At 33.4% G+C, this 23,757-nt stretch overlaps 1 protein-coding gene, 1 long non-coding RNA gene and 1 pseudogene across 3 annotated transcripts; 2 read left to right on the top strand and 1 right to left on the bottom strand.

Annotated features, from left to right (window-relative positions):
- Positions 1 to 2,027: 2,027 nt before the first annotated feature.
- Positions 2,028 to 5,944, top strand: LOC139779097 (uncharacterized). Its single transcript, XR_011719805.1, has 4 exons — positions 2,028 to 2,164; positions 2,246 to 2,546; positions 3,727 to 3,835; positions 4,606 to 5,944. It is a non-coding gene; the product is annotated as an uncharacterized lncRNA (long non-coding RNA).
- A 4,060-nt stretch (positions 5,945 to 10,004) lies between these two features.
- Positions 10,005 to 14,291, bottom strand: LOC139779095 (uncharacterized). Of its 2 annotated transcripts, XM_071717339.1 has the most exons (11): positions 13,725 to 14,291; positions 13,180 to 13,328; positions 12,764 to 12,853; positions 12,141 to 12,194; positions 12,017 to 12,058; positions 11,893 to 11,934; positions 11,764 to 11,811; positions 11,365 to 11,499; positions 10,681 to 10,945; positions 10,473 to 10,567; positions 10,006 to 10,395 (listed from the first exon to the last, which is right to left on the bottom strand). In XM_071717339.1, exons 1-11 carry the CDS (start codon positions 13,885 to 13,887, stop codon positions 10,156 to 10,158), a joined length of 1,323 nt encoding a protein of 440 aa, XP_071573440.1. In that variant the 5' UTR covers positions 13,888 to 14,291; the 3' UTR covers positions 10,006 to 10,155. The 2 variants fall into 2 exon arrangements, with proteins under 2 accessions (XP_071573441.1, XP_071573440.1); XM_071717340.1 differs by lacking the exon at positions 12,764 to 12,853 and having other exon boundaries at positions 10,005 to 10,395.
- Positions 14,292 to 14,747: 456 nt separating this feature from the next.
- On the top strand, positions 14,748 to 18,348 carry LOC139779099 (receptor-mediated endocytosis protein 6 homolog; annotated as a pseudogene).
- The last annotated feature ends 5,409 nt before the right edge of the window (positions 18,349 to 23,757 follow it).

The raw sequence follows: 23,757 nt of genomic DNA, 5'->3' as shown, positions 1-23,757 counted from the left end.
TTGTAATAAAGATAATATCGATCAGACATCAATTACAGGATATATTACTGTAAAAATTAGCTGAAAAATAACAAATTTGATAATTTTGCTAATTATTTTACTAATTATTTGAGTTCAAAAGATCAAGTTATAAAGATAGACATTATTTGTGCCTGTATATTTTTGTGTGTATGTGTGACATAACGTATTATTCATGCAAAATCACGCAAGTAATTCAGACGTATTTCTGAACGCGTAATAAATCAATCTATTTCCAATTAAATCGTATTATTTCGAGAGCATAATCGTATCGAGCGTAGGTATTACCATCGGCTACTATCACTGCGCGTTCATTCTTGTGTCCCATGTCAGCACGTCGAGTAATTTGAAAACAATATCAACGATGCATCCGTCCCGAATCAATGAGAACGGATACAGAGTTGCGTGTACGCGAATTTGCATAACTCGGTTCGTTTCGGGCGTGTGGTGCACAGGTAGCTCGACGATTGCCGTTGTCGTGCTATTTCACGTAGCGTTATCGTGCAGTCCCTCTTTTCTGGATATGGGAAAAAAACGATTTGCGATGAGAAAAAAGTAAAACGTTATGCCATTGATATGTATTAATTTTCGCGTAGAGTACATTTTTAAATTACATTTTGAATAATTAGACATACGATTGAAATGATATTGAAATCAAATATACGAAAGTTCAGTTTCATGAAAAATAAATCGAAAGTATAATGTTTATGGCAACTTGTTATTTATTTTAAATACAAAATGATCGTCGTTAACATTATTCAAAAACAGCTCGATTCATATTTCACGAGTGACACAAAAACGCATTACGGGACTAGTAGATTAAACTTTTCTCATCAAGTACGGCGACGACTAACAAGCGCCCCTTCGACCGCTCGGTTGATGAAGTACAATAAAGTTTGCACGCGCTTATGGATAACTTCGGCAAATGTATTTTCATGATGACTTTTTCAATCCTCTTTCGCGGATTTGTCAGTTGCAATCTCACCGATTTTCTCCTAAACAATTCTTTTCATTATAAAGTATATTTACAAGCAACTTTCAATAACGAAAAAGAAAAGCGACAGTGTTAAAATATGTTCCAATATTCCCTGTAACATTAAAACAAAAATTAAGAGCAATTTTAAGATTATGTTATTTAATATAAATATAATTAATAAAACTTTCTTATATTGATAAGAATTATTTTTATATATTCAATATATTAACTACATACAATTAGATCTAAATAGTAAATGAAACTTTAGTTGCAAAGTATCACTTTTACTACTTAACGGATTCAGAAATGACAATAATAATTTTTACAAATATATAAAATGCAAATAAATATGGAAAAAATTAATAACTTTACTTTAATAAATATAATCAGTAAGAACAGTAATAAAAACTTAATGATGCAGCATTCAATCTCGTAGAAGGTTGTCGAAAATTAGGTGGAAATTGATCATGCAAAAGCAAGATCACAATGCTTTATGAAAAAATCCGGATTTGCTATTATCATCTCGACATATTATAGAAATATCACTTTAAAATATTTTGTCAAAAAGAAAATTAGATAGAAATTTCTGAAAATAAATAAAGTTAATAAAAAAAATTAACAAAAATTATTCAAATTTAATAATATTTTAAAATTTTATTATGTTCTAAAATATATAATATATAATTTTTAATAATCATAATATTTTAATAAGAAATAATTCTAATATTTATATTAGTTTGCGTAATAAGATATTTATTTCTGAAAAACAGTTTTTGAATTTTATACATAAATTATTACATCTACTTTTAGACACGTGCGCACACTTATGACAAAAATTGTATGATTATACTTCGAAAATGACGACTACTGCGACGAATCATACATATAATTTTCCAGTAATTTAGATATGGAACATTTTGCATGTAGACATTGTACATTACGTTTACGTAAAATAATGACGCAATTAGTATGATAGTAATAGTATATATATTGTTTACAGAAATAACATACGCTAGTAAATATTCCATTCTCGTTCCATTAAAAAAAAAAGATTTTATTATTAAAAACATATATATCATAAAAAAATGTTTGAGTCTTTATGTTGCAAAACTTTTTAACTCTTTAAACGAAGAAGAGTAGGGGAAAGGGGGGAACGATGACGACCTTAAGGTTTGCCAATTTTTTCTCATTTTTATGATAACGAAAATAACGATCTATGATAACGTAAAAATAATGATCGATTTTTTCCAGATTCACTAAAAAAAACCTTGCTTATTATCTATACAATGATTGAAAAACTGTTAAATAAATTAGAATTTTTTAAATGTACATTTTTTAAGAACGTGTTAATTTTGTCATCTTGCCCCCGTATGCGGATAAGATGACTTTTCGTACTAACAATGAGTAAGAGAACGAAATTAAATTAAAAATGTACTTTTTTACGAATAAAAAGATTTATATTATTGTAATAAACTTCTTATATTGTTTTGGTGCTATAATATTTTAACGCAATAAAAGAAAAAAAAACAAAAAAATCAACGAAATACACATGGTAAGATTTATTTACACAGGTAACCAATATTAAAGAACTAACTAATTTGACGCAGTCACATTTACAATGCACATTAACAAATATAACTGCATTTACGGATACATCATCTTGCACACGCATGACGTTTGTCATCTTATCCGCAGTCATTGTGTTTTTTTTATTCATTTAATAAAAATGTTGCAATGCGAAAAATAAAAAATGTTAGTATGTTATTCTATATGTTCTTACAATTAGCTATACAATACTGTAATTTTATAAAGAAAATGAAAGTATTTACTATAATTATGTCATTCCGTGTAAACAAACACCAAAAAATTACATATAAGTGGATCTAAAACATATTTCTTATTATATAATTCATTTTTGTGAACAGATTGAAATCAAATTACAAGTAGATTGTTCATTATTATCTAAAACCTTTAATGAGTTCAGCATTGACTCGTTATCCGTTATTAGTTTAGAAAAATTAGCAATTCGTCATCTTACTCACTTCGTCATCTTATCCCCACATTTTCCCTACAGTATTATAAGAAGTCTACTCACTACTTGGGTTGAACAGATTTTCCCAGATTTTCCGGATTTAACACGATAAAATTGAAGATGCTTGCACGTGTCACTCGTTGTATAACATTACCATCTATCGGATAATAAACGAAATATTAACAAAGTGGCATCTTCGATCTACTGGTATCTTCCCTCGACTTACCCTATTAAGAATCTCTTTAAAATTGCGGAGTTATAGCAGTTAACATCAAAACCATCACACAAGCCGACTTCAAAAATGATACCAGATAGGCTGAAATAGTCACATAAAAGCATATAATAAAAAAGTTTTTCTTAAAGTATATTCCAAATATCTAAACATGGAAAATTCAATTTCAAATAAATCGATGCAATATCTTTCCAGATATATCAGGTATCAATTTCAAAAATACGATTTCAAAAAAGCGCATTTAAAGTTTTAAGGAAAGTTTAAAGTGACTAAGCAACAAAGTGTTTTACCTGACTCAGATTGATCCACTCCTGGTCCATACAGTGTAGTACACCCTTTAGCACAAAAACTACAAACATCAAAGATTTAAAAAATATGAAGATTCAATACCCCTTTAACTGGTACAATTTCTGCGAGTTAATAATGTCGAATATACTTCGAAAAAGATATAATCTGTCATTTTTTCAGGTTTCCGTATTTTTCTTAATAATGATGATGCTAATACAGGGTTATGCTGCTATTAACTGTGATTTATTCCCCCGGGCCAAGCAGTGTAGTTCACCAAAGGGAGAAGAAGGTAATCGTTATAAACTCAAAAAGCTGGGATTCACCTTTTCTTTTTCTTTATGAAAATTCACGTAATTTATTCGAAAAAACTCAAAAGAATTTCTTTTGGATATTTCAAAAAGACCGCGAGCGCTAGTAACGCGCGCTGTCGCAACACGGCTGTCATGCGCCAGACCTTCTCGTAAGCAAAAATCCTTACGCGCTAGAACAAAAGGCGAACCTGTGAGCCACTTGGCCTGATATTCTTCGCTGCTGATCAGCTTAATGATACCTCAGATGTCATACAGTACAGAGATATGGCAAAATGCATTAATACATTTTATGTTCTTTCTGAAGTAGAAACTGTTTTTGGATAAATCATGAAGAATTCTTTCTTATTCTTCTTCAGATACAAAAGGAATTCTTTTTCTAGTCCATAAAAAGTCGCAATAAATTCGAAATTTCGCTAAAATAAAGCTCCATTGGAATACTATCTAAGCATAATTTCGAATTTATTGCGAATTCTTATGGAGTGGAAAAACAATTCTTTTTGTATCTGAAAAAAGACTCAGAATTGGTGACATATAAATGAATTTTTTTGAACTTCTAAAAGTCCTTTTAAAACAGAAATGGTATGGAAAAAGAATTTATTTCATAATGCGGGAATTAAAAAGAATTCTTTTTCAATTCTCTTTGCTATCTGGTATATACGCGCGCGTTCCCACGCTAGGATATCTAATAAATATTATATTTTTACAATAAGAAATGCACCCATTGTTAATATACCTATTTATTTTATAGATCTTATAGGAAAATGTCCCTCAGAGCGGGTTAAACGGTATTTACAACGGTGTATGAATTCACAATAAAAGATCATATGGATACATAGAAGACAGTTTTGGATGATACAGAAATACATCATGGTTCCTTTTCGAGATAACGGACACCTAACAGAAATTGAAATAAAATACAATAAAATATAATATTTGTTTATATAAATATTTGTTTAGTTTTTTATGATTCTGCTTTATAAATTATTTTAAACGATTGCGAATTGCCTCAATAGATACGTATAATTATTTTTTGTAATAATAATTTTCATGTACATGTGTATATCCGATTTCGGGCATAAGAAATAAAATTAATCAGAGTAATTATTTTATGTAGAAATAGAATTTATGATATTTTAGTAGATGTCAAAGTTATGAAAAGAGTGAATTAAAATTACACTATTTTATTTGATATAAGTTTCGATATTAAAATTCAATTTTAAGAATATTGTGATGCGCGGTAGAAACAAAAACAAGAATTTAGAGATCTGTGTGTGTGTGTGTGTGTGTGTGTGTGTGTGTGTGTGTGTGTGTGTGTGTGTGTGTGTGTGTGTGTGTGTGTGTGTGTGTGTCGAGGGGGGAGTGTATTTTAATATGAAAAGATATAATTGTATAGCATTCTAAAAATATATGTAAATTTCAAAAGTATAAGCAAGGCAAATTATAAGTATATTTTCAATACTATCAAAACGTACATATCAAATAATGGTATACCTAAATGGTGTAAATTTTATCAACGGAATGCAAATTATTAATTAAGTCTTACCGTATTATGTTTTACTGCAGAATAAGGCTAATCATTAATCAACTCAAGTTTGACTGTTACAGAGCATATAATATGGCTATTCAACGATAAAAATTTGAATATTTTTACTTGAAGAAAGAGTTTAACCAATTTACGAACATGGATATTTATGGCCAATCCACTTTTCATTAGTTTTATATATAGTTTGTTTAAACTGTATTTGTTCCAAATATCTCCTTTTTATGTACTTATTTCAAACTCTTTTCCATAATAGCAAAGATATACAGAAATTACTAAATTCGATTTTTTTCAACTTTTCTAAGTGTATTTCGTTTGTAAATCATTTGTGATTGATTATAGTCTGTTTTTAACGTTTGTGTTCAAATAGTTTTTTTGTAATTAATAATTTTGTTTTAGCCGTGATATCTGCAGTTGACACTTTTAGTAATAAGCAGATTTTGCGATAACCGATAAATGTAATTATAATAAGAAATCGTTTGTGATTTACAAATATACCAGTGTTATCTTTGTGAGTTAATAAATTTCTTAATTATTTGCAAAATAACCCTGCTAAAAATGTCCGATTGAAACCGATTGAAAAAAGTTCAATCCGTATGAATCCGGTTTCTTAATCCGGAATTCACGGATTCATAACGATTAAACCGATTGAAAACGATTGAAACGGATTTGTTCAAATTAGGCGCGTTATTAAAAGTATCGCCTCGCTGGTAACAGCGACATCGACGCGATCGCGGCGCCGGAAGCAAGGGGCGCGCTGCCGATCGCTTTTTGGTTCTTACCGGTCCGCGCTTGCGACGCGACGATACGTGTCGGGCCGCGTTCTGCGTCATTGGCTTGAGGTCCGTCGTACCGAAAGCACGTTCGGTCTTTCCCTGAATTCGCTTGTTCGTTTGTATTATTGAGTATTGCAAGTCGTGATTCCTCAGAAAAGTAAAGATATTCAATTCGGAACGTGTTATATCAAACTAAGTAATTTCCTTAATTACTTTCGAGACACCGGCTTCTTGCACGTGTTACCACGTGTGTTACAATACTCGAGATCACGACCTGAGTGAACGCTGCATGCGTGTAATTGCCGTGCGTACCACGCAAAAGGAGAAAACGAGAGCGAGATCATTCCTGCCGAAACACGGAAGACGCATTACTTCCGTATATAATGAGAAGGACGAGTTACGTGGATTTGGAAAAGGATTACATCCCTTATAAACGTAACCTGAGAATATCGAGCTGTGAACACCCACGTTAAGTACTCTGTCTTTATTCTCATTCCGACCTCTCGGATAAGCGTGAACCACGCAATTGCGGGCTTGTTCAAGCCCTTCCGATACATCGGATAACGCTGTCCTTCGATAGCCGCTATAGCATTAGAGATCTCAAGATTAAGAAGCCGAGTATCGGCTTACACCACGCGTACCCGCGTTAAATATATTTCTTTCAATTCCGCTCTGTGTTTAACTAGCTGCGCGTCTTTGTGTAATCTCAATTTCGGAGATTCTTTGTTTATTGCGGTGCGTTATAAGAACTTTGATATTTGATACTGCATTGTTCTGTCCGTCACGCGAGTCACTCGCGTTCATATAGCAATCAGTAAAGACAATCAAATAAGGCATTACCTGCCGTAAAGTATTATTTTGCGTTATATTAAGAATTATTCATTTAATAAGCTTCTGCATTGCGTTGCGCATTATTCGAGTCCATACTTTAATATTCTTGTCTTTGTCTCTTAAAGATTTCCTTTATAGTGACGTCATAGCGTTTGCGATTTACAATAGCGATACGTACAGTTTCGCAAAGAACATATTACTTGTAATAATTACTTCCAACATTTATATAATCTGCTCAACATTCTCTTATTTATAGGATGTAAACCTTATTATTCTTTTACTTTAAGTTCAAATGTGCTATTATTTTATGTGTTTGCCATATATGTGAATTTCTATTTATGTCATACTTTATTGTGTCTTTGCTCATCAGGAGGAGCTTTTGTAAAATATACTGAGATAACTAAATCCCTGTTGCTCGTTCGCCTTAATTTCATTTACACTGCTTATTCGCATTACATTTCAAACAGGATTCGTATTCAATGATGTAATTTTAATCGGTTTCTATCGGTTTGAATCGGTTTTAGTCAATCCGTTTCAATCGTTATAAATCCATGAATTCCGGATTGAGGAAAAACGATAAAAACCGATTAAAATAAATGAATCGGATTCACACCGATTCATTTATTTCAATCGGTTTTTATCGTTTTGAATCAGTCTTAGTCAATCCGTTTCAATCGTTATGATTTCGTGAACCCCGTTTTAATTAATGTGAATCCGTCTCTGTCGTTTTTAATAGTATTTATATATATTTTTCAATTTGTTTTAATTGGCTAAATAAAGTGCAGGCTAATGAATCGTATTGAATTTGCTATTAAAATAAATAGATGTAATGCGCGATCTAATAATCATGTTTAAATATACGAATGAAATTGGTCATTTATAATTAAATACATTAAAAAGTATAATAAATTGCTTAGATGAGTCAAAATCTTTTTGTCCAAAAACAAAATATATATATTTGTATGAAAATAAAGTAAATAATATCTCTCATAATAAATAATATCATGTAATAATAATATGTAATAAGTAATATTAACAACTTTCTGATGACTTTTTGCTATTTATTTATTACCAATTTTTAAACAAGAAATATTACTTGTTAGTAATGTTTTATATTTATTTCAATATTAGTCTAGCTAAAACTAGTATATTAAATCAAATTAGAAACATATTTTATAAAAAAATAAACAAACTGTTTATAATAATTGATAATATATACTGCCCTTACATTATTTTTTTGTAGCTGCGCTTACTTAAAATGCATTTCTTAAATATATATATAAGTCTTAATCATATCCTGCTACATCAAATTTTCATATTATAAACATAAATCATAAACTTTATAATCATATCATAAATTTTATAATCATAAACATTGAAGTTGAAACATTTGAGTTATCTTAAAAAATTTTTAAGAAACTAAAGTTATATACATTTTTTTACTCATAGATTCTGTATACAACATTTATACGGCATCCCTCAACGGATCAAACTCTTCAATTTCTGTCTCAGATAAAGAAATTGAAGTGTTCGGGGACCAATCATAGAATACATCACTCGTTTCAGCATTTTCTTCATTTTCGTTATCAGGTTCACGACTGCAACCTGCAGTACTTTCAGCAGTTTTTTTGTTCACACGAAGGTCTTCAAGATTTTCATTAATTTTAGCTGGACTAGTACTTGCTTGCGTCTTTTTTTCTATTTGAAACTTTTCATTATTGAGGTCTTCGTCAGATTTTGATAACTGTTTAGTCTTGTTCGAGCGTTTACTTGATTTTTTACTCGAACTTTCTCTATCTCTTTTCAATTCGGCTATTTTCTTACCAGCATAAAAATCAAACTTATTTAATTCGCTCAAATAATTTTTTTTCTCGTCTTTTGTTGGTTTATAGGTGTTCTTCATCCAATAAATGTAAAAGTCTGAAAAACAAAAAATTAACGTTATTAATTACTTATCAGAAAAATGACGATTAAGTTAATAACATTACTTTGGAAATCTATAAAATGTTAAACAAAAATTTAAAATACTGATAATAAGATAAAATACTAATAAAATACGGAAAATTTGAAATAGTGATAAATAAAAACGAAATGAAATGGTACTATTTAAAAAAAATACTACACTAACAAAAAATACTCTGAATTTATATGAATATTTATTCCAATTTTCCTAATATATAATATTTAGTTGGAATTAACAATATTTATTTGACGTAAAAATACTTATTTGATTTAAAATATATCCTTACCCATAATTAATAAATATTTATTACTTTTAATAATTATATTAATATTGGTTTGAATAAATAAATCGTTAGGAGTACTGGAATATTTATTTGAATTTAATTCAAATTTTTTTAAATGCATTATAAACACAGTATACATATACACAGTTACATTAAATAAAATATTCTGTTTTATTGTAAACAAATATTTTTTACCTTCACATGTGTCGTAGGCAAATGGTTATTTTAGGAAAATAGCTTCTGACTAGGCAAATGCTATCTGCCTGGCCAAATAGCTTTCACCATTTATTCTTGCTATTTTCCTAGTCAAATGCTATTTTCCTAGGCAGATGCTATTTGACTAAACCGCTGTTAGGCAAATGGTATTCCGCGAAGCATGCATTGGTGGGTAATTCTTCAGTTTAGCTACCCCAGCACAGAAATCGATGAAATTAGGCTTATTCGACGCGTTTTTGCACGAAACGAAAGAATCTGGCAGAAAAAAGTGTCGCTCTGCCCCGCGAAGCGAGATATTAATCGTTAAAGTTGACAGGAATTAGGTTATGATTCCTGTCATATTACCGACGAGATGTAGCGACCATGAACATGCCCCGCGACAACTTCTCACTGATTTTAGAACACGCCTTCGGCGTATAAATTAGTGACGCGCTTTAAACAGTTAAATACTTTTAAAGCGCGTCACTAACCTATGTAGGTTAGTGACGCGCTTTAAAAGTATTTAACTGTTTAAAGCGCGTCACTGAAGTGCACCAATGCATGCTTCGCGGAATACCATTTGCCTAACAGCGGTTCAGTCAAATAGCATCTGCCTAGGAAAATAGCATTTGACTAGGAAAATAGCAAGAATAAATGGTGAAAGCTATTTGGCCAGGCAGATAGCATTTGCCTAGTCAGAAGCTATTTTCCTAAAATAACCATTTGCCTACGACACATGCACCAAATTTGACTGGATCTAATTTTGGACAAGCTTTTTTTCCTAATTGCTTTTTATTACTCTCGAATCCTGATATTGTACTCGTTAATAAAATTTCGAGATCAAAAACTAATGTAAGTATGCTACTAGCACACTGGCGTGGACTTTTTGCAGTATTTAACAAAGTACTGTATCCTGCTTCATGTATCCACTGGTCTCTACCAATGTGTATCTGTAATAAAAAAATATAAATATAAAATTTTTCTAAATTCGAAAATTTTATACATATTTAAAAAAAACTTTATTTACTCTTCGACAATTGTCGCTAGTGCGAAGAGTTCCAATCGGTGGATAGTTGTCTTCATAAAGAATAGACTCTCTGGCATATAGTTTTTCTACCATAGCTAAGAATTAATACACAATACTTTTATTATACTTAAAAATTTAGAATATATTATGTAAAAATGTTTATAGAAAAATAAAATATTTTTTATATCAAAAAATAAATTATCTTTACCATCACGCTCTTGAAATTTCTCGATTATCGTAACTTGAAGATTTTCATTCAATTCTCTTAGTTTTCTTAATTCGCATGTCTGTTCTTCTAACTTTTTTCTCATATCAGATCTATTGTGTCTTATTTTTTCATTTTCTTTCTTCAGTTCCTTTATTTTCTCTTTTATCTTACAATTTTCTTCTTTTAATGTTATATATTTTGAATTTAATTTGTCAAAATCTACCTTACACTCTGTGACTGGATGAACTTTACATATAGTCTTTATCTAAAAATAATTCTTGCTAAATAAACAGCAACATTTAAAAAAATACAAGTGTAAAGTTATTCATTAATTTATTTTTAAGTTACAAAAAGCTTTGATATTTAAATAAAAAATCAAATAAAAATTTTGCATTACGCCATATTATTGTATCACGATATCAATAAGCAAATTCATGCTTTGTAAACATTTTATACGTAAATTTTTGTTTCCTCGAAGAAGAAACTTTAAGATGATAAAATAAAAAGTGTATGTAACATTATTAAAGCAACTTTTGAGACCCCAAGTTCCCATAAAAGTAATTTTTAAATTTATACCTATATTATTATATAGGTACTTGTAATTATTAGTAACATATGTTTTTAAAATTATTTATAATGTATAGAACTGCATAGGATTAAAACTAATGTATGAATCATTTTTACCACAGCTTTCGCATTCGATTTCTTCTGAGTAACTGATTTATGGACTTTTATATTGTCTGCCTGTTCACTTTCATCTCGTAGCAATTTTTGTATTTTACGTGTAGGTGAGAAACTTTTTGTACACAAAAGATTTTCCTGTGAAAAATATGATTATTTAAACGAAGTTTGTGATCGTACAAACTATATACAGACTATATCTAAAGTTCAAACATTATTATAGCAACTGTCATATAAAAATATATAAGTAATGAGCTCCCTGAAATTGATAATATGATCGGAAAAATTTTACAACTAACAAAATAACCCCACAAATGTTCTTGATTACTATTAAAAAAATAAAAGAAAAAATTCCAGCAAAAAGAGACCTTCAACAGTGTCAATTAAAGTATTACAACATACTTCGACTTGCTCATCCTCTTCAGAAATACACTCAAATTCTGATGAACCCTTAAAATTACAAATCTGTTATTTATACTTTTAATATATTCCGTTACTATTGCTTATAATAATTAGCATTCATTAACATACCTCTGTTTCGTATGTTTGATGTACATTTCGAGATTTTGCAGTCTGTAAGTATTAAAATACAATTTTACATACGTATAACTGTTCTAAAACAGATGTAATGTCCGGAATTATTGTTGTACGTTACCTCAATATTTTTCTCGCACATATCAGTCAAAGATTGAGTATTCTAAAAAAATTGTAATTTTTATAAATATATATCATTGTCTTAAATTTACAGTGACGTATTTTGTTATAAATGAAGATATTACCACATCTATTTCACTACTTTTATCTTCCAACAACTTATCTTGAGTATCAGATACCTAAATTTCAAAGATTTATATTTCAATAAATATTTATTAGATTACAGAATCAACCATTATATAAAAATTTAAAAAAATATTATTTTACAAATATGCAATCTACTATCACGTAATTATTGATTTCCTAAAATAAATGAGGTTTAAAATCTTGTGTATTTAAATTAACATGGCATCGGATCTAAAAATGGCTCAGGAATTTACGACTCAGATTTTTGTCATCTATCCACCCCTCGGAGATTAGGCGGAACTTTTGAGTATATTTTGCAGATTGTAAGACTTCAAAATTCACAAATAAAATTTATAGGTCTATCACTATTTAAGACATTTGTTCAGTTTTATGAAGTAATTATTCCTTTTAAAAAACTGTTTTTTATTATTTTGCATTAATAATAATTGTGTTAATTGTGGTTTTAATTTTCAATTTATCATATATTATTTTATACCAAATCAATAAATCGTTTGCTTTATCTCTTAATATATGTAATTCTATATAAAGAGATACATATAAAAAATTACTTCCATGTATGATAAATTTTGTTCCAAGCATAAGGATATATTATATATTTTACCTCTGTATGATTTTCCGTCAAAATTATATTTGTCTCACTATAATTATACTTCTTCAGCTTTTTAGTAAGTAGTTTCTCCAAATTCGAGTTCTACAATTATTTATTTATATTGCACCATAACATTACGTGAATTGAAGTTGTATAAACATTACTTAACTACAAAATACGAATTTATCAATAATATTTTTAAAATTAAACAAGATAAATAAGGTATTTACAACAGATCTTCTGTAGGTACAAAAAAGTTACTTTAATGAAACAAATTTTATTGTATGATTGCCATACAATATCTGTCGTAATATATATTGTATATATAGAAGGAAAGATCTGTCGAAAAGGTCTTATTCCTCTTGTTTGAATTTAAAAATATGTATACTAAATTGTGTTAAAATTGAAAAAAAAATATATGGGCTTACATCCTGATTAATTAACGAGCTTTTTGATCTCTTCAAATTATTTCTTCCATTGTCTGAATTCTCATCTTCTGGCGCTGACTGTAACAGATGTGAAGGTACACTACATGTTCTTTTTTTGGCAATCATTTCTTCCATCTCCTTCTTGGAATCTAAAAATCAGAAGCATTAGTATTTATATATAAATATTTTGATAATGTTCTATTCTTATGCATAAAAACAAGTACTATAATGTATTATACATTATTAATTATAGTAAAAGTATAGATTTAAAAAAATGATATTTGATTTATTATAATATTTAGTAAGAGAGAAGCTGCATGCTCTATTATGACATAAGACTTTTTGTAAAAAAAAACGATTTTAATTTTTCTTCAGATATATCATGCATATTCTGGATGTATGTATCAAGGATGACTTGAGGACGACTTGTACTATATCTAGCTGGGACATATGTGTATATTGTATATGAAACTTTTAAAACTTAATACTGTTAATGTATTTTTATTAACATAAAAAAAACAATAATATTATGTACATATACGTACCTGCTAATAACAAAACTATTGCTGGAAATACATTTTCACCCTGTGTCACTAGATATTTCATTATTCTTCTATGTGTATCTTTCTTAAAATTTTGGATACAAGTTGAAACTACTTTTTTCTTTTCTTTTAATGGACCCGATACAAATTTCACATACCTAAGCATGATGCATTTTGTGTTGTACTAATAAAGCAACGTGAAATCCTAAGTAATGAAAAACTATCACGCACAAGTTTTGTTCTGATACACACGGGTATACTCCCTTCTCCTTCTAACTCGCTGAGATAGAAAGAGAAGGGAGTATACTCGTGTGCACTCGGGTGACGTTTCCGAACGCAGCCTTAAGCCCGGTCTACATAGGCCGCAGTTCGCAAAACGCAAGACACACGCACAGTCTACATTCGTATGTATTTGACCGGAAATGAATGTCCGGGAAAGAATCTACCATATGAAATCGTTTGTATTTCGTATGAAGACTTTTGAAGTGCAATTGAAAAGGTTTGTGAGTCATTCGTTTAATCGTAATTAATTAATTATTTTTACACCATGCATTTAGCCGAAATAGATAAATTAATAAAAGTTTTTATACGGAATCGTTTGTATTTCGTATGAAGAGTTATGAAGTGTGATTAAAAAGGTTTGTGAGTCACCCAGATAATTTTAATTAAATATTTATAAACTCGGTAATTAGCCGAAATATAGATTTTTAGTTATTCATGTTAAAAGAAGAAGGCGCTAGTGTTCCCGAAGGTCCGTCTGCAATCAGAATTAATATAAACGTTTTAAAAATTATTTTATAGTGAAATAAATAAATATACAGACTAATAAGCCTGTAATTATAAGCGATAGTTGCTAATTAAGTTTGTGACTCATATAATTCCATCTTGCAGAGGACCTCCGTAACGAGATCAAAGATGTACCAGCTGTGCAGGGTGAAGAGGTTATCTCAAACGCCCTGCCACAGCCCAATTGAGCGACTCAAATGTCATTACCGCTGAGAAGTACTTCTTGCCATTTGAATCAGCATGTCAGAGCTAGTCACTACGGATTGTGGTGACACAGCACTGGACTGCCTGCAGAAGTTAATCGCATATAGCCATCTCACTGGCAATGTGCCTGATTCAACGGAGTCTAACAAGCTGCTGATTGTGCGCACTGTCGAGACAATTTGCGGTTGCTTCACCGGTCCACAGACCGGTGAGAGTGTGCAGCTGCAGATTATTAAAGCTTTGCTGACTGTAATGACAAGCCAGCATGTGGAGGTATACGAGGGTACGGTATTGTTAACAATTCGTACTGTTTACAACGTTTACTTGTCGTCGCGCAACCTGGTGAATCAAACAACAGCCTGTGCTACTCTCACGCAGATGATCAACGTGATCTTCGCGCGAATGGAGACTCAGGCGGAGGAAGAGAACGTGAGGCTTGATGGGGAACATCAGCAGGAGGGTTCTGTCATAGCAAACGGTGAAACTAAAGCTGAACTAAGTCTAGAGAATGCTCCTAGTAATGATAACATTGATTCTCAAACAATTGTCAAGAGTATTCTTGATGATGTAGTAAAATCTGTGGTGCCATTGGAAGAGGAAGTCAGTTTGGAGAACGGCAGTCCGGAGGACAACGATGACAAGGCGGCCACTGAGAATGGTAACTGCGAAATTCACCCATGTGCTGCAAAAGGATGCAGTCCTGGTGTTTCGTGCTCTCTGCAAGCTCTCTATGAAACCGCTGCCGGACGGCACTCTCGATCCCGATCGCACAAGCTCCGTTCCAAGATCTTGTCGCTTCAGTTACTTCTGGGAATCTTGCAGAATGCCGGTCCAATATTGCGCTCTAACGAGATGTTTGTTATCGCCATTAAAGTACTTGTGTGTCGCGCTGTCGAAGAATGGTGTGTCTTTGGTGCCGGAAGTGTTCGAGCTGTCGTTAGCACTGTTTCTGGCGCTGCTCGCCCGTTTCAAGATAGATAGATAGGCTGGTCCACTTGATAGATAAACTTCAAATTGACAATGGTAAGCAAGTTGAACGTCAAGCACCTGCGCACAATTACATCGCTGCGGCTGCAGTCGCACCGGCGTTGCTATCAGCTAATCATATTTCTGCACCTGTTTTGTCAGAGAAGTCCCAAAACGGTGACGTGAAAACAGAGGTTTGCATTTCTTCACTTAATCCTTCTGTCAATCTGTTGTCTTTCCCACCGAAGAACGTTATACATCTAATGTGAATTTTGTGAATCAGGAGTTGGACAGCTGCATGGCGTCAGTCGGGAATACCGTAGGCCGATTAAGCACGGCTAGCGTAACATCCAGCAGCAGTTCCGGATCAGAACCTCGTGTGAAGAGTAACATTTCAACGTCAGATTTACCAACACCAACGGTTAATGGCACGTGTGACGCGGTAGATGGTTCGATTCCCAATTTTTCCAAATGCATCAACGGGAGCTATTCCAAAGAGCATAAGCTTTGACATGACCGCCGAGCGTGGCGATAAGGAATTGTTGGACAACGATTAAAAAAACAAACGCGGTTTCTTTGGTAAATTAAAATTGTCATTGAAAAATCGTAGAGGTAAAGCAATCCGCGTGACGGACGACAGATGTTTCGATCGAGAAACTGGTGGCGACGGGTCGATGTGTGCAGGCACAGATTACGCAGGATTATGTCGGAAGATGTAACATCATCCGGTAATGTCGCGGGCGGTAAGATATTAATAAATAACTATTAACAATTATCATATATTATTTTGTTACAATATAAACGGTTTCTGTTTTAATAGTTTTGTAGAATCGAAGATAAATCGGAAAGTAATGCTAAAAAAAAGGAAAAGTTTTCCTGCAAGTTTTAGACAGTAATAAATTGTTCTTTTGATTAATTTCAGATACTACCGATGATATATTAGCGAAATACAGAAGAAAGCCAAGCGCAGCTAGGCGATACAGCTTCGGTCGAAAGCAATCAGTCCCGTACAAAAGAGGTGGAAGACGAAAGACTTTCAATCGATTCGAATAATGTAGAACTCTCTTATGCTTTTGCGGATGCTAAAAGAAAATTACGTATGGTACTTAGCACTGCCGACCTTCAACACATTCCATGGAATACTTCAGAGGTATTTATTGTATTATTTTTCAATCATGGCGTACAAAACAAAGTGTGATTTTTTTATGGATTACTTAATTGCTTAATGTTCAAATATTCGCATATAACATTTTATTACAGAGACATTGTTAGTCGCAGAAAGAAAACGAACTGGTTGCGTTTTTACAACTACAATTGGCAGAAGCTATAAACCTGCATGATAGGGCATTACTAGCTCATCTTCATGAAACTTTACGTTGCGTGCGTCTATTTAATGACGATGGATGTAGAAAGCTCTTCAAATCACTTCGAGAGGATTATCAAAAGCGATCTCCTTATATCGCATATTTAATCAGATGTCGTCAGGGATTGCTGTCGACATTAGCTCACTTAGATAGGTACTGTTTATATATAAATATCATCTTTGTATGTAATGTATAAGTAAATGTAAGATGTTTAAATGTAAGATGTTAACCGTTTAATAATAATATTTTTCAGATTATGCGTGCGAGTTAAGTGCGATCGGGATGCTATCAATAATCATCTTGTATCCGTTTGTGTGAGGGTATTTTTGGAAAAAAAGAAGGCTTTCCTCCTGCGTTTCTGCGAAGAGTTTAAAAAGCTTACGCTAGCTGACGAGAAACAGGATCTCGTGGATAATTTTCTAGGGAAGGTCCACGTGGAAATGGACAACGATCCGATCTGGCAATGTACATGAATATAATTATTTATCTCGCAATTGATCTTAGCGGAGTGCTCAGAGACGTCTGAACTTACTTCTTACTTTCAGCGGCAAGCGCCAACCAGTTAGATTTGGCGAGTCGTGGTGGAAAGAACCGTCATGGCACGGGTATACCACAATGCGCTCTATCTAAATGAAGATGGAGATGTATATAGGGACCAGCTTTTTCACGGTCACATCAAAAAGTTGGCAAAGGTCGTAACTCATCCAAATCACAAGGACCTACACATTTCAAAAGTTTATCATTACGAATGCCCCTGGTCATGGGCGCAGGCTGAATTGGCTGTGATATCGGCGTATAAGACTCCTAGGGATAAGTTGCAGTGTGTATTTCGTTGCGCGACTACCATCATGAATCTCCTCTCCATGGCGTCGGAAAGAGGCATACCTGCTGCCGACGATCTGACTCCCGTGCTGGTCTATGTCATAATCAAAGTATGCGATTGAAAAGAGAATTGTGATTTTAGCAAGAAGAGTGATTGTTAACGTGTGCTTAATTTCAGACTAATCCGCCGTCGTTGTATCGACTGTTCAATATGTAGACAGCTTTTACGGGAATCGATTGGAGGGAGAGGAACAATATTGGTGGACGCAGTTCTGCGCCGCGATCGAGTTAAGACAATGGATTAACAGTTTCTCAAGAGTATCACGATAAATAAGATTAGATTCGATGCTGGTGATAATGTAGAAATGTATCATAATCATAATTTGACGATTTCATAAAGAAGAAGACCAATATCTTGTGTAAAGCTAGCTGAACAGTTTTATGCTTTCAGTATCTTAATTAAAATTCTTAAATAGCCTCTTAAATAGTCTAACTGTTAGTTCTTTCGCACGTTATTATGTAACATTAGCAAAAACTGAATCAGATTATACGTAAAGTGTGGCTTTATCTTTATTTGTAACTCTATTGTACAATTTCACAGGACATCGAAAAAAAAGAAACGTTTAGATATTCTATAATTTATGTGTAAACAATAAAGAACTTATAAAGATTGATAACCATTTAGCAGGATAAACTGTGTTGGCGTACTCTTTCTACATACGTATACCTTTCCCAAGAGCCGAGACTCAAACCAGATCCGTGAAAAATATCGCCACTTTCGTATAGTTTTTGTACAGTTTTACTCTAGGAATATCGCGAGAGAAAGAAAGATTTCGGAGATTTTTATCTGAATCGATCGACATAAAAAGAGAGCATATAGTAAAGAAGCTAGCTTTCGAGAATTTGAACGCATAATACTTTGTTATAATACTATGAGCGAATTAGTTTACGTCACTCTGTCAAGCTTTAATATTAAATTACTAATAATATATCGATATCGGTAGTTTAATAATAATAGGGGAGACCGGGGCTAAACCGCCAACGGGGTTGAACCGCCAAATCAAATATCTCGGAACCTGTATATTGTGCGAACTCGCTATTAACATTGTAAACGCTGCTTATGGTACCCATGTGACCAACGGAGTTTTGGCAGGTTACCTGCCGTGTTATGATTTTTACGAGGGCAAACGTGTTTTCGGAAGGTGAAAGTGAAATTTTCTGCGCGTGGAAATATTGTAATATCTGCAATAATGTTTGCTCTCCGAGGTACGTGATTATAAAGAGTAATGCATGCTGAACACGAATCCAGTGTAGTTTTTTCATTATCGTTGATGTCTAATATTTCGTGGGCGATCAAACCTGAAACTTATGTTTGGGGCTTATCCGCCAGTAAGCACCCGGGGCTGGTCCGCCAGTCTCGTCACTGTGGCGCGCCGGGCGCACGACTTCAGCTCACGGCGATTTCAGGTTAGGTTTCCCTCGAGCGTGATTCTGTCTTCCCTTGCACGTGCGTCAGTTTGTGTAGGAGGGAAATGGTACGCACGTATCGTCGCAAAACGGGTGTTTTGGCCGACCGAAAAGATGGCGGACCGTTGTTTTCGAGATCGCTCACGCTCACGGCACGTCGGCGAGGTACGGCGAGGCACGGCACGGCTCTGAGATCCCGCGATTTCCGCGCGAGAGTTGACATGCCGCGCGCGCTGTAGATCGTCCCGACTCCCGGCCGCGGTAAATCGTCGTTGTTGGTCGTTGTGTCAGTGACAGTCGCGCGTGCGACCGCATCGTCCAGCGTTCGCCGCATCGTCTCGGCGTCATTGTCGCCGCCGTTGTAGTGGTGGTGGTGTCGGTGGTGGTCATCGTCGTCGTCGTCGTCGTCGTCGTCGTCGTCGTCGTCGTCGTCGTGGTGGTCGTGGCCGTTGTCGTCGTGGTGGTCGTGGCCGTCGTCGTCGTGGTGGTCGTGGCCGTCGTCGTCGTGGTGGTCATGGCCGTCGTCGTCGTCGTCGTCGTCGTCGTCGTCGGCGCGTCGAGGAATCGGCGCGAGGACGCCGTCGAGTCGGTAAAATGGTCGCGCTCCACCGCGAGCTTTTCTAACCCCCCTGTCGCTATTTATTGCTCCCCCGCGAGAAACGCGGTTTGGTTAGGTTGCTCGAGGGTCCGCGCTGATCCTATGGCACCGGAACGCCGTCACGCGTATTCCCCGTGGTTGCCCGCGTTGACAATGTGACGTGCCGTTGGGAAGTTTACGATTTGGTTAACCTCTGTATTCACGTGCCTAAATTGTTTTATGGAATAGGTAAAACAATTATTTTTTAATAATGTTTTGCATAAAAATTTTAAATAAATTTTTATATTTTTCTCTTAAAAAACAATTATTAAAATGTATCCTATCATTTTTCAGGATTAGATGTACGTATATGTATTTAAAATGCAGTGTGGCGGATTAGCCCCGGGGGGTGGCGGTTCAACCCCGGCATTTTTGAGATTTCAATTTTTCCACCGTTGTCGTTTTTGCTCTATACCGGTTAAACAAAGCGACATAGATAAAAATTTCCTATATAAATTTTGTAGCTAAAGGTTTACTCTTTACAGTGGTATACCACATTTAACTAAAATTATTTATCTTGTTAAAAATCGGCACCGAAAAAAAACTGGCGGTTTAGCCCCGGTCTCCCCTACATTTAAAAGCGCTCAATTTAAAAGTAGAGCAATCCTAATAAACGACTGTAAAAAAAATTCAAGGTGGAACGCAATGGACAATCCGGTTGCTCGGACATGCTGACTCAAATGGCAAGAAGTACTTCTCAGCGGTAATGACATTTGAGTCGCTCAATTGGGCTGTGGCAGGGCGTTTGAGATAACCTCTTCACCCTGCACAGCTGGTACATCTTTGATCTCGTTACGGAGGTCCTCTGCAAGATGGAATTATATGAGTCACAAACTTAATTAGCAACTATCGCTTATAATTACAGGCTTATTAGTCTGTATATTTATTTATTTCACTATAAAATAATTTTTAAAACGTTTATATTAATTCTGATTGCAGACGGACCTTCGGGAACACTAGCGCCTTCTTCTTTTAACATAAATAACTAAAAGTCTATATTTCGGCTATAATTACCGAGTTTATAAATATTTAATTAAAATTATCTGAGTGACTCACAAACCTTTTTAATCACACTTCATAACTCTTCATACGAAATACAAACGATTCCGTATAAAAACTTTTATTAATTTATCTATTTCGGCTAAATGCATGGTATAAAAATAATTAATTAATTACAATTAAACGAATGACTCACAAACCTTTTCAATTGCACTTCAAAAGTCTTCATACGAAATACAAACGATTTCATATGGTAGATTCTTTCCCGGACATTCATTTCCGGTCAAATACATACGAATACAGTCTACATGTCAATCTAACCTCTTTGTGTATAGAGGTTAGATTGACATGTAGACTGTGCGTGTGTCTTGCGTTTTGCGAACTGCGGCCTATGTAGACCGGGCTTTACCCGATACACGCGTTGCTACGTGTTAAGCCCTTTGCACAATGCCAAGCAACAGGCAATAGGAACAGGGAATAGAAATTAGAAATCATGTATAAATGCAGAATAAAGAGTAACACAGGCAATAGACACAGAGTTTCCGTCACGTTGGAAATTCTGTGCCTATTGCCTGTTGCCAACCAATCATAGCATTCGAATTTTTTAGGTTGTAATTAACGATTTTTTGGTTATTTCCTGTTCCTATTGCCTGTTGCCTGACATTGTGCAAGGGGCTTTATAACACTCGTCAAACATGCGTCTCCATAGTAGGTTACCATAATCAAATACGTGATTTTTGTGTGTATCTCGATCCACAGGGCGGGCAGCGTTTCAAAACTGTTTGAAACTGGAATCACTGCCTCGTCCTCAAGCAGAGAGTAAATATTCAAGTTGGATAACAAACGCTATACATCAATAATCAAGTAAGTATGACATTCAAAAAAATTACGAATATAATATCTGCGTAAATGAAGAATCTTATTATTATTATATTATATTATTCTAACCTCTCTTAAATTTATAATCATTTACTATTATTCATATTTACCAAACTTTTTTTTATATTAATAATCAATAAAGAACGAGTTTGTTTTGGATTTCAATAAAAAATATTAAGTCAGACATTAAATAATGATAAAAACTTATTTTGTCATTTATTGTTTGTATCTTGATCGCAATCAAGTATTATAAACAAGTGTGTAGATGTTTATGCGATATTTTTGTAGTCAAATATTCTATGAATTTTTATGATATTAATTGAGACATTGATTATTTTTGTATATTCAAAATATTTGCAAGATTGATCTCACATCTATGTGAGGATGCTTAACACAGTTCCCAGTACCAGAGTATATCATCAGAGAGAAGGATGAGAGTGGTCATGCCCGCATTTTAGGTGGTCCCCGTCCATGAGCGCCTCTATGTGCACAAAACGTGCACATTGAACTACGTAGCCATGTCCACGAAAATTTCTGATGGGTAACGCGTTATGTGCACGCTCTATTGGTTCTGTTCCGTGCTATGTCGAAAGCGTCGGTAATGCATAATACTTGTATGGATTGTTTTAATAGTGTTGTTGATGAAATGCAGAGTCTGGCTGCGCTGTCTCGCTGGAATGGGCGTTGCGGCGCCTGTGATCTTGTCGTAAAAACACTTATGTTGGAAGAATTTGATTAGTGCTGAGCTTTTATATATTTGTTGTTTTTGTATAAAGAAATGTTTTAGAAGAGTCTGGCATGCAACTGACACTGGAAAATGAGTCTGGCATCCTCCCAAAGTCGTTGTAAAAAGTCGATTTGTAGAATCATTTGATTAGAGCTGTAACTTGTCAAGATGGTAGTTTAAATATATAAAATTATAAAAAAATAAGTCTGGCTACTTGTACTGGCTGGAAAATTGGTCTGGCACCCCCTTTAAAGTCGTCTGCACGAGCGCGCCGGTAGCTCGTTGCCCGCCGTATCTCTAAATATTATTAACGCATTACTCATTGAAAAAGATTTTTTTTGTCCAAAAGGAAAACGTAAACGATTTCGTGCTTATTAGTAGTGGAATAATGTGTAATTAATTATGTAATAATCAGAAATAAAGTAATTTAAAAATAAAACTATATTTTAAAGTAGTCAACATTATGCAAGTATACGCTTATAAAAAATCAATTAACTTTATTTATTAAAATTATTAATTTATTCATCTGGATAATCTGTAATCAAACTTTCAATTTCTGAACTTTCATTTTCATCATCGGTGAGCTCGGTGTTGTCGGTATCGTCATCGGATTCTTCTTCGATTTCCTTGATTGAGTGCGTTCATGATCTGAAAATAATTCAAAGTTGAATTTATTATTAAAATTACACGATTTTAATAAGCTGCGATAAAAACAAAACTTTTACGAACTAAACTAATTAACTCGTTTTATTTGCAAAAAAATATAAATTATTATCTTAAAATCATATTTCTAAAGTCATGATTAAAGATTTATTAACAGTGTTTAAACCAAAATTCTTTATATTTTTCTCCCGACTGCTGCCAACCTTCGGTTGGCGAAGACGAGGGAGTATGCGTTTTTATAAACTAAAATATTATAATATTATAAATGAATAATAAGTTATTATAATGATAAGTATCTTTATTAATTTCAAATTATTTGTTGCATCATTATTATAACTTTATTATTAGTTTATTTATTCAAAATTAATTTTGCATTTATTTAAAATAAAATTAATTTATGAAATATACCTTCATTTTCTTCCTCATTCGATTCAAGTAATATTTCGCTCACGAACGGGGGGCAGTTGAACTCCTTCGAACCAAGTAAACTCGTACTTTTCGTCAACTTCTTTCTTACTTGGT

Source organism: Temnothorax nylanderi, unplaced genomic scaffold (genome assembly GCF_030848795.1).
Source record: "Temnothorax nylanderi isolate EJ_2023f unplaced genomic scaffold, tnyl_v1.0 TNYL_tig0209_pilon, whole genome shotgun sequence".
Lineage (NCBI taxonomy): Eukaryota > Metazoa > Arthropoda > Insecta > Hymenoptera > Formicidae > Temnothorax > Temnothorax nylanderi.
Note: the sequence above shows the minus strand (reverse complement) of the source record. Positions and strands in the feature narration are given on the sequence as shown.